Source organism: Musca vetustissima, unplaced genomic scaffold (assembly GCF_032173495.1).
Source record: "Musca vetustissima isolate MV318-11 ecotype Yass unplaced genomic scaffold, APGP_CSIRO_Mvet_v1 utg49915, whole genome shotgun sequence".
NCBI lineage: Eukaryota > Metazoa > Arthropoda > Insecta > Diptera > Muscidae > Musca > Musca vetustissima.
In genome coordinates this window covers 1-12,108 of record NW_026872578.1, presented here as the reverse complement: position 1 = coordinate 12,108, position 12,108 = coordinate 1, and the positions used below count along the sequence as shown (strand labels likewise).

Below are 12,108 nucleotides of genomic sequence, written 5' to 3'. Positions count from 1 at the left end.
ACCATGCGTTCGGATCAACCAGCTCAACGTAATAACAGTTCGGGTTCCGAAGTGTCCTTGGAAATACCGCCGAATGCCATTTACAATACCTCACGTGATTGCATCGTTCAAGACGATGATAGCTCGGATAAACGTGGTGCCTGCACAATGACCAGCGAATGGTTGAAACAAACATCGGCGAACATTTTTCGCAAGAAAACACTATACAAACGTTTGCCGATTTTAACCTGGCTACCCAAATATAATCGTGATGATTTTGTTGGTGATCTTATGGCTGGCATCACCGTCGGTCTGACGGTTATACCACAGGGTTTGGCTTATGCTGGTATAGCTGGCTTGGATTTGCAGGTGAGTGGAAGGATGTTAAAAATGTGTGGCTTAATTGGAGGCATATCAAAACATAAATGAATCGTTCATTTCATATAGCGACCACAATTTATACGAAATAAAAACAGCCCCAATAAATTGTTGCAAAATGTTAAATTCCATATGGAATTATAAATAGAAAATGCTCTTAAAGCCTCTTAGAAACTTAGTGATTGCAAATTATAAACTGCTATTTTTAACTATTTTTATTATTCTTTGCAATTTTTGTGTGCGGAAATCTTTTAGACTAGGGGATCTTTTAGGAAGGAGTAAATTTTTTTATTAAAAATATTGCCATGAAAGGATATTGAAAAATAGGATTTTTCATAAGAATAATATATTTTCAGAAAGTTAAAAGACTAAAGATCTTGTTAAAAACGAAAGTGCTTTTCCTGTGGTATTTACCTATATCACTACACCTTAATTTTATTTTTCGGTGATTTTTTTTCGAAATGCCACAAGCCAATTTTTACCCTCCAAATATTCTACAAACATTTAGCTAATAAGATTTTAGTCCTTTTCCACATTCACTCGATCCTTACTTGAAAACCTTATATCTATGAGTACCAATAAATTTAGAATAAATTTTTGATTATATAAAACTCTCGGATTCGTCTGAAATATTTACCATAAAAATATTTCATTATCATAAACACATTATTAGAATTTATTCACGGGAGACAGATCCGAATTGCTAATTTTTTTAACAGGATTTTCAAATAATAAACCAGATTTTTGTACCGGTTTTAATACACCGATTAAACTTATATGTATACTATTTGAAATATAGTAATGTTGTTAATCACGCGGAATAGTCTGATCAAAAGTTATCTAAAAATCTGTTGAAAATATAACTATTGTTCCAGTCGATTTTCAAAAAAACAGTCAATATTCACAAAAAATCACGAAAATGTGTCTAATAAGAAAAAGAAAATCGGTAACAGACCTTTTCCAAAGTTGCTGAAAGTTCTGAACAACACTGATGGTCATTGAAAAACTAATCTAAACTTCAAAGTTCTATTTTAAAAATTTTGAGATTTAAAGTGATACTGCCGAATATTTCGAGATATTAAAAACGTGGATGTGTTGTCCATAATGGATCTGGAATTTTCTGTCGGTTTTTAGTAATATAATATTTTACTCAAACCTAAATTATGTTCGAAGTTGGGAAATATCGGTTCAATTCTTCGGGCACCTTCCCCACAAAGTGGCCAATATTTGAAGAATGCGATATGAATGGAGAATCCGTTATGAACCAAACTTGAACCACCTAATATTTTAAACAAGACTTAAAGCGGATTTACATAAAACATTTTATCATGATTAAAGGCCGAAGCAGGGCTATATTTATCATGATTTACCATATAAATTTAAAGATGGACCACTCCTTCTGATGTCTCTAGCACAGAGTATCAAAATTTGTAAATAAAAAATCAAGCGGATGGATTTTCCGACTTGATCCATACTGCACATATCTTTATCGGTTCACCCCTCCTTGTACCCCCCACACAAATTGACAAAATGTTGAACATTTATAATTTCTATATCCAGCAAATAGAACTACCGTTTCCACGACAGAGGGGTCTACGATCCGAAACGACCCGAGTTATACTCGGCCAACGTCTGTCACCTCAGCCCATTGTGTAGAAGCAATAGGGCTGCTACAACAACAACCGATTTGACTCTTACTTTGCACATTGAAATATTATGTTGGGGAAAAAGAAATCCATTATTTTTTCGGCAGATGGCTGTACTGATAGATTTATCGTAAAGTATCGACCAAAATGTCGATAAAATCGAAAAAATGATCGAGAAATGTCTTTAAAATGGCAACAAAACTACAACAAAATATATAGCCCAAATCGGACATTCCGGACATATCCACCATAAGGTGGATATTCAAAATAAATGTACACATTTTGAATCTTTATAGTATATGGTAAGCTTTGTCATAACACATTTTTAGTACGAAGATTTGTTACCCACGGATAACTAAATTAGAGATTATTCTACTATTCGTAGAAAGTGGCCCAAAATTTAAAATTTTTGTAAGCTATCCTTAGTGAATTCAAAATACGAAATTATAGACAAATTTGTTGAAAAACATGAAAAAAAATCTTCCCAAACTCCATAAAATACAAACAATTTTGGAGGTACCATTATTTGGGGGATATCCAATTAATAATTTTCGGTACAAAGTTTTTTTTACCAAAGGACCATCGAATATACTTAATTATAGTCAATTTGATAGAAAAACATGCCAAACTCTCTAAAAACGTGCCAAAAATATTCTACCCTTGTTTCCATGTGTGTCACACTTTCCTGCATTATTGAATTAGAATTTCTTTTTTTCAAAGTAAGTTAGAAACCGCCTTGATAAATGTTTACCTAATTAGTGAAAACAAGCATCAAACTTGGTTTTTAATAAATAATTGCAATGCTGAAAATGTAGTAGTAGAAAATGTAGCTCTGATTGTAAAAGTGCGACTTTAACATTTTTTAGCACAATAGTCGAACGTTTTTGCAAAATAGTCGAACACTATGTTTTTCTCGAATATAAAGAAGTTATGTGGTTTTCTTGTTTTCTTTAACAAAAATATACGTTTAGCTTTAATTACAATCGTTGATTTTTAAATTTTTATTAATTTTTTTAAATATTTTCAAATAAAAATATTCTATGTCGGGTAATGTGGACCACTATAAAAAGTGGGACCTTCTCATGAGGACGAGTTCGAAACATAGGCGCATTTAATGTGCGAGGAGGTATTCTATCCTCTGAAAACTCGATATGCGAAATTACAGGTGCTTCGGTTGGATAATGAAGCAAGGGCCATAAAATATCGCAAATGGGTGCTATTCCAAGACATGAACCAATACATTTTTGCATTAATTGTTACCCAAGAGTGCAATAAATTGAAATTTATCACAAACAATCCACAACCTACCTTTAACTTGCTGATCCTCATTACCCACACATACTATTCCACATTACCCGCCGCGTTATTTTTATTTGCAGTTTAAAGTTTTTTGAAATATAATGCAATAACATTTTTATAGACAAATTTATATAATGTTTGGCCTGGAATACATTTAGCCAACAAATCTACTATGTTGTGAAAACATTTTTTTTATTTTTACCGTTGTTACGCCCGCCCACAATATCAAAAAAAGAAAATGGTGGTCCACATTACCCGAAGTTACTCTAATTTGCAAAATTTGTTTTTTTAGAGATTAAAGAAAAGTCCTTACTTTTGATGGCGGGCATGTTAACTCCCCGGGTGTTAGATAGAGTACATGTCTGGCTCCCATAATAACTAGGATTATTGACTTCTCTCAAAAATTAACAAAATGGCGGACATTTGACCATTTTTTAATTAGCATATTTTTGACCACCAACTAAGTTAATACGATAGTTCATACGATAGAGAAACGTGTCAAAACTTGGAACCGATTGGATTATTAGTTATTAGTTTTTGAGTTATCGTGCCCGCCATTCGTAAAAACACTGTTCCGTCTGTTAAATACCACTTCGCAGATATACTACCCTAACCCATAATGGTTCGTATTCCATGTTAAAATATATTTGTCTTTATGAATCCAATTGAAAATGCCGTTAAGAAATTAACTCCAAATAACTGAAGGAACAATTAGTGAAATATGGATTTCGATCACACCAAATGACTGCCAATATTAATAAATTCGATTAATAGTAGAATAAATAAATTACTTAATGGAGAATGTGATGTGAATGCTTAATTGTGTTTATTAATCTCGTACGAACCTTTTATGGTAAAAAAAATAAAAACAATTATTATTAAGTATCTCAATTCTTTTTCTTTTTATTATTTTTTTAAATAATCGATATTATACATTTTTTTTAAAATAACAAAATCATCTTTCAAATAAATGTAGTTTTGTTAAATTTGGAACAATTTTTGTGGGAGTTAGATTTAGAAATTTTAATACTTTAATATGGGTTACGAACCCAAATTTAATTTTACATAATTTTAGATAAACAAAATTTGTTAGGACGAAGATGGCTCCTTTTTTTTAAATTTTACAAAGTAGCCATCGACATAAGTACCAAAGATCTCATCATCAAGTCGTGTGAACCTTTTTTCCTATAAATGTATTCCTTGCTTTAATATTTTAAGTTATCTATATTCTTGTAATAGTCAAGATGTAACCTAAAAAATAATTTATCTAAAATTCATACTTGTCTAATATTTTTTACCCAAAATGATTCACAACACATAACCTTGATAGTTGTGCGGAAAATTTTTTAGCCGCTGTTTTATCTCAGTATCTCGTGTGTGAACTTATCTACCAGTGTTTTCAATCATAAACTTGTCATTGCCTGTCTAAAAGTTCTATTTGTGTTATACAAGAAAAATATTATCTTACAATTAAGTACTACATGTACTATGTACTTGATTTTTTGACAACATCATTTTTTCATTTCGCCCAAATTAAATTAAAAAACAATCAACAAACACTTATGTTATACAAATTTTATAATACAAGGGTACACTGAAATTATGAAAATTTGCTGAATAACCTTTATTTGTTTGAAATGAATCAGTTATAATGAGATTTTAATCATTAGGCTTTATGAGTCATTCAGGGCGATTAGAATTTAATTTTGGGAAAATTTTACATTTTCTTAATGATTTTATTAAAAAAATCCAAATAATCATATTATATAGAAAATTTAATAATAGTAGCTTCCAAATTATCCGCTCATAACTCTTTTACATAATTTTTTATTATTTATGGTCGTATATTAATAGGAATATTAATCTATTTCCTTTTATTTCCAGTATGGTTTATATGGCTGTTTCATGGGTTGTTTCCTTTACATTCTCCTGGGTTCAAGGTAAGAATTATTAAAACCGTCATTAAAAATTAAAAAAAATCTAATTACTTTCACCTTTTCTCCTACAGCAAAGACGTTCCAGTGGGTCCCACAGCCATATCGGCGCTCTTAACATTCCAAACGGCTCATGGTGTCTGGCAAAAAGCAGTTTTACTTACATTTCTAACAGGCCTAATAGAAATTGCAATGGGCATATTTCGGCTGGGCTTCCTAATCGATTTTGTTTCGGGTCCAGTTAGTGCGGGTTTTACAAGTGCCGGTTCCTTGATCATTTTCACATCCCAACTCAAGGATCTACTAGGTGTCAATACCAAAGGTGACACATTTGTTGATATGTGGATATCGGTATTTAGTGATTTACACAACATCAGTTGGAATGATGCTGGTTTGGGTGTTGCCTGTATTATTGTCCTGCTGTCAATGCGTGCCATGGCCAGTATGAGTTTTGGTCCCAAAGATAACAATGAAAAATCTTTCTGTCAGAAATTTTGGTCTGGTCTCTTTTGGGTTGTTGGCACATCGAGGAATGCTGTTCTCATCATTGTTACCTCTTCAATTGGTTATTATTTGTTGAGTTCCGGTATTGATATATTCCGTATGGTTGGTTATGTGCCGCAGGGTTTGCCTAAATTCAGTGTACCCCCCTTTTCAATGACCACAGTGACAAATAGCACCAACGGTGAACCAATTGAGATTCATGAAAGTTTTGGTCAAATGGTTAGCAGTTTGGGTTCCGGGTTGATTGTTGTGCCTCTGATTTCGTTACTGGAAAATATGGCTGTCGTACAGGCTTTTGGTAAGTTTTCAATTAAATTATATGTTTTTCATTATTTTAATTGTTATTTTTTAATTTGTTTCAGCTAATGGCAAACCCTGTGATGCCACCCAAGAACTAATTGCTGTTGGCGTATGCAATGTCGCGAATTCCTTTGCCCAAGGTTTCCGTGGTAATGGTGGTATTGCTCGTGGTGCTGTCTTAAATTCCAGTGGTGTCCGTACCCAAATGTCCAACATCTATACGGGTCTTATTGTCATCGTGGCATTGTTGTATTTGACTCCTGCTTTCTATTATATTCCAAAGGCAGCCTTGGCCGCTGTCATCATGGCTGCTGTTATTTTCATGATTCAATATCGTGTCGTCAAACCCATGTGGAGAAGCAAGAGTAAGTTATTTGTTATAATACATTATAGACTACTTGGGAAGGGTTTAATATGTCATAGTCTTATATCCGGTCTCATCTTCTATTTGTTCGAATTGTTCGACTTTCAAATGTTGGGACCATAGATTCATAAGAATGAAACCATGGCATGCCGTTAGAAATTTGATTGGAAATTCATCGATTGGAAGTCCATATCTTCTAAAATGCCATCTTCAATTTTTACGATGTACAAACAATAGGAGTTGGGTGCACAATTTACATAAAATCGGAAGCAAATATATATGGGAGCTATATCTAAATCTGAACCGATTTTCACGAAACCTAGCACACATCATTCTAGACTTAATTCAGAACGCTATGCCAAATTGCGTGCAAATCGAAAGAAATGTAGGTGCTTTGGTGCTCCATTAACATAAAATCGGATGAAAATATATATGGGACCTCTATCTAAATCTGAACCGATTTTCACGAAACTTAACACACATCATTCTAGACTTAATTCAATGCGCTATGTCAAATTTCGTGCAAATCAAAACGTATGTAGGGGCTTCGGTGCTCCGTTAACATAAAATCGGACGAAATTACATATGGGAGCTATATCTAAATCTGAACCGATTTTCATGAAACTTAACACACATCATTCTAGACTTAATTCAGTACGCTATGCCAAATTCCGTGCAAATCGAAAGAAATCTGGGGGCTGGGAACATAAAATCGGACGAAAATATATATATGGGAGCTACATCTAAAACTGAACCGATTTTCACGAAACTTAACACACATCACTCTAGACTTAATTCATTGCGATATGCCACATTTCGTGCAAATCGAAAGAAATGTAGGGGCTTTGGTGCTCCATTAACATAAAATCGGACGAAATATATATGGGAGCTATATCTAAATATGAACCGATTTTCACGAAACTTAGCACACATCATTGTAGACTTAATTCAGTACGCTGTGCCAAATTTCGTGCAAATCGAAAGAAATGTAGGGGCTTTGGTGCTCCATTAACATCAAATCCAACGAAAACATATATGGGAGCTATATCTAAATCTGAACCGATTTTCCCGAAACTTAGCACACATCATTCTAGACTTATTTCAGTACGCTATGATTAATCGATTTAATTTTGTTGGAGACTTAAACTTACCCATTAATATCATTAATAAAAATAAATGTTTCCCTTATTTCAGAATCTGACCTTATCCCCGGCTTGGCTACCTTTGTTGCTTGTTTGGTATTGCCCCTGCAATTGGGTATTCTTGTTGGTATTGGTATTAATATTGTATTCATTTTATATCATGCTGCTCGTCCCAAATTGCATGTGCAAACTTTATGCGTAAGTATTTCAAAAAACAAGAAACTAATTCGAATTCCTATTAATTATTTCCCCCATCTCTTTACAGACCTCCAATGACATTAAATACCTAATGCTTACACCCGATCGTTGTTTGATATTCCCCTCTGTGGAATTTGTACGCAATGTTATTACCAAACAAGGACGTAAATCTACCCTACCCGTGGTCATCGATTGCACACACATTTATGGTGCTGATTTTACAGCAGCTAAGGTAGTCTCATCAATGATTGATGATTTTGAAAATCGTCAGCAGAAGTTGTACTTCTTTAATTTACAACAACGTGTTGCACAAGTATTCGAGGGTATTAATAATAATCTACAAGTTATTTACGATTTGAATACATTGGAAATGAAGTTGTCCGGAAAAGATGAACAAAATACATCGAAACTGTGAAATTCGAAACCAAATAGTTATAGTTATAAGGCAAGTTAAGTTAAAATTAGTATTTAAATTTGAAAAAATACGCCCATTATATATTTATACGAACGATTACAATATAGTTATAGAAATCCTTTATCATGCAAATGAGTTAATTTCCATATACCCGAAAACTAATATATCTCAAAAGGAAATTAAAGTAGAATCTAATAATCTCTCACAGATACTCTTGGTGATTTAAGGATTACTAATCCATATTTGGCATTGGATAAAAAATGCTTGAGATATAATCTCCTAATATTTGAAATTTGTTAACAAGTGCCAACAATTATTGTATTTATGCAACAATTATTATTTTTATTTTGTTGTTAGTACTACACAAGTATTTTAGTATTTATTTTTATTAAGTATTACTCTTCCTAATACGTTGTAAACAAGATGTTGTATACATACGAACACACACCTGTATTTAACACATTCCTTAAGTACTTAAATATGTATTTTAATATAATAATTAGTACATACTTACATAGTTTTGTATGTGATACTAAAATAATTATCTGTAATTAGTGGTTTTTGTTGGTAGAGTCAAATTATTTACTTTGTATTTTTTTGTTTTGATTTTTTGACAATAATTACTCTTGTATTGTATCATTTTTGTATTATTGTAGTAAAATGAGTATTATTTTCTATATTTGTTGTTGTATAGTTTTATATACATTCCCGAAAATTGATATTTTTTGTATTTAAGTTTAAGTAGAAATAAAAGTAGCAATCATGAATTTTTTGGTGTTTTGTTTTTATGGTAGTTTATTTGTAGATGTCGAATGTAGGTATTGTGGTAGTAAACTTATAAAAGATACATGTAGCTGTTCAGTTGACAATATGAATTATTTTCAATCAGTAAGAAGGAGAAATCTCCACCACATTGAAATTTATAAGTGTTTTATCGAAAAGTATACAGAAATGTAAATTTCTGCGGAAAAAATGCATTATCGTTGTCAAGGCAATGATCATCATTAAACTATATGGATATACAAATATCTAAGTGTTTCCAATAAGAATAGTTTTTGTAGGAATACTAGGAATACCGCGAAATATTGATTTTAGTTCCCATGTTTCTTTGGGCCAAACCCGTTTCAGACAATTTGGAATCGATTTGCCAATGTCCGCCCTGTCTGGCTGGTGCGCACGATATCTCTCGAAGGGATTAACCGATTTCATCCAAACTTTGCACATCGTAATATTTTCCAAACAAAGTTTATGTTCAAAGGTGGGGCATATCGGTCCGTTCCTTCTGATAAGTTCTTCACAAAATGGACAATATTTAGCTAAATTTTAAATTGTAAAATATTATGCGAACGGACTATCCGATTTGAAACCAACTTTGCACAATCTATTATCTTCACCAAATCCGAAAATGGACCCATTGGTCCACTCCTTCTAGTACCTCCCTCACAAATGGCCAAACTGTTTATAAATCCAATATTAGGCTAATGTAATGTCAGCTTTGATCCAAACTCAAGTAAATTCGAAAATAGGCTGAAAATGTATTTTATATCATGCGAACAGTGGATCCGATTGAAACCAAAGCTTTGCACATCATAGTATTTTAATTATGCCTGTATATTGTCGACTAGGTAATATTTTTACCTTGCCTTAATTTTATAATATTATGCGAACGTACTATCCGATTTGAGCTAAATGTTGCACAACCTAATATTTTAACCATGCCTGTATAATGTAGGAAGATGGGACTTATCGGTCTACAACTTCTAGTACTTTCCCCAAACAGTGACACAATTTTTTAAAACTTGTAAACCGGAATATCCAATTTCACAAGGGAATATTTTTACATACCGCCTACGGGAGCAGAGCTGATTGCTAACGGACGCGTCCACAGCTTGCGGATAGTGGGAAGCCCAATATTATTTTTTGGGTAGATGTGAATATAAAATAAATAGTCGCGGACAATCAACGGGTCCTGGGAAAGAGTCTCGGAGAAAATGACCGAGTGCCTCTGATCAAGGCGACCTTGTGCCCAGAACTGAGCCTTGTTAATAACTGGGCGCCTCAACATGTTTTTCAGGCTTAGTTGCCGAGTCCTCAAATCCTCGCAAAATAAATTTTCTGTGGAGTCGAATTTTAATACACCCCCTTCTTCTAAAAATAAATAGTGTTGCGGCCTTGGCAGCTTCAGTCTCGAAATATACATGGCCAGAACTCATTCAACCCCCACTAATGATGTCGATCCACGCTATTCTATCGGACCATTCTTTTGCCTGAAATCCTGCTACACTCGATGACGTAAACGAAAATCTGGTGAGGCATAAGGACCTCCTGCTCAATCTTATAGAGGAAACCAGCTCCTTCCGCATTAGTCGGGAGAGCATCCTGAATCAACCCTGGGACGACTCACACGGGACAGAGACTCGATTACGGATATGGAGTTCTTTCTAATTAAGAGGAACCTTAAATTCATGCGGAAGTTCTGCAGGGACTATCCGAACGATATTGCGAGGGACTTCTTAAATAATAGAATTCCAACATCAGCACCATCCAAGGGACAAATGAGCGCTAAGAAATCCCTGACATCACTGCAACTGAGGGTAAGGGTCTGTCGAAGTCAGGATAAACCAGAGGTGGTGAACACGAAGCAGGTACTCGCGACACCTGAGTCAGCGTTGGCGTTATCCGGGTTGGCGTTATCCGGGTTAATCCAGTTAGTTGATTATTAAAAAATATTTATGTTTTAAAATTAAAGATTCGATATTGAAAAAATTTGTAAATATATTGTTTTAGAACTTAATTTCTTTGTTACTGCTAAGGATAGCACATGTTAACGTAGTTACTTTTGTTGCAAATTTGCAGCCACCTTAAATTTAAACACCCATCCATCGTAATTTATGACGGCTAACATATTAATAATTTGTCCTGATTTACATTAGATAATTTCAATTGCATAATTATTTAGTTTGCTGAGAGATTTGAGATCTATCCTTCCCATCTAACATACCAATTAAAATTGTCGCTATTAAATTTGTCAAATGTAAATCAAAAATGAGATTTTGACACTTTATAGCATAGGATTAAAAACTAATTCTGTAAAGTATTTTCCAACATAAAAAACATTTAACATTAATATTATTTAATAAAAATTTCATACGAAAACTGTTAAGCATTTTATTCAGAGCTTTCATGCTATTTAATAATAAATTACTAATACTATTGCATACTTTTAGACACACCAATTTAATTTTGAACCCATTTGTTGTATATATTTACAGTTCGGTGACTTCATGAACATTAACACCGTTCACTGCTGTTAATCCATTCGATTGATCGTCCAACAATTTCTCAATACAATTCAACGAATAACATAATACAAATTGAGATTTTAAAGTTTTGAACACTTTCAAGAGACGTGGACGTAAATTGAAAAATATTAATTTTTGATTTCTTCTATTGAAATCTTGTATTATTAATTCTATGGCCTTGGCAGTGGTGAAATCGGCAGCATATATAAACGTGCAATCGAATACTACAGGAATGGTGTATTTTTGTCCCGATTTTACAATTTTGTTGCGGACAAATTCGACTGAGGGAAATATAAGGCAACGATCGGGAGTGATTTTTAAAAACTGCTTGCCCGTGGAGGTCTGTAAGGTAAAAGGAAGAGAGGAGGAGAGTGTGAGAGAGGTAATGAAAGTAAAATTTGTAAGTACTTTACCTTAACCAAATCTACATTTATTTCAGGTCTGGCCGATTGATATAGAATGTACAAAATATTGATGGTAATTGCCACAAATACACCAACACTTAAAGGACCCACCAGACATGCCGTAAATGCCAGTAAACCAATGAAGAGATCGGATTCTGAAATAAGTCATCAAAAATAAATTACATTATATGGATCGGAATCTATAACAGGTGAGTTACTTACTTTTACTATGCCACATTGGTT

At 33.3% G+C, this 12,108-nt stretch overlaps 2 protein-coding genes across 2 annotated transcripts; one reads left to right on the top strand and one right to left on the bottom strand.

Annotated features, from left to right (window-relative positions):
• Positions 1-3: 3 nt before the first annotated feature.
• LOC133330568 (sodium-independent sulfate anion transporter-like) lies at positions 4-8,159 on the top strand. The gene is made up of 6 exons (XM_061539042.1): positions 4-348; positions 5,187-5,242; positions 5,311-6,038; positions 6,103-6,405; positions 7,599-7,744; positions 7,812-8,159. The coding sequence occupies exons 1-6, from the start codon at positions 4-6 to the stop codon at positions 8,157-8,159; spliced, it is 1,926 nt and encodes a 641-aa protein (XP_061395026.1).
• A 3,266-nt stretch (positions 8,160-11,425) lies between these two features.
• LOC133330286 (sodium-independent sulfate anion transporter-like) lies at positions 11,426-12,020 on the bottom strand (the record flags this gene model as incomplete). The annotated part of the gene is made up of 2 exons (XM_061538772.1): positions 11,426-11,803; positions 11,875-12,020. Coding segments are annotated over 2 exons (524 nt in total), but the record flags the coding sequence as incomplete, so codon positions are not given.
• Between the last annotated feature and the right edge of the window lie 88 nt (positions 12,021-12,108).

What these genes read in the sequence shown, in the direction of transcription:
- LOC133330568 (XM_061539042.1), top strand. Translation starts at nt 4, where the DNA reads ATGCGTTCGGATCAACCAGCTCAACGTAATAACAGTTCGGGTTCCGAA. An exon ending in TAGCTGGCTTGGATTTGCAG is followed by an intron (nt 349 to 5,186) that starts GTGAGTGGAAGG and finishes TTTTATTTCCAG; the next exon opens with TATGGTTTATATGGCTGTTT. An exon ending in ACCCATGTGGAGAAGCAAGA is followed by an intron (nt 6,406 to 7,598) that starts GTAAGTTATTTG and finishes CCCTTATTTCAG; the next exon opens with AATCTGACCTTATCCCCGGC.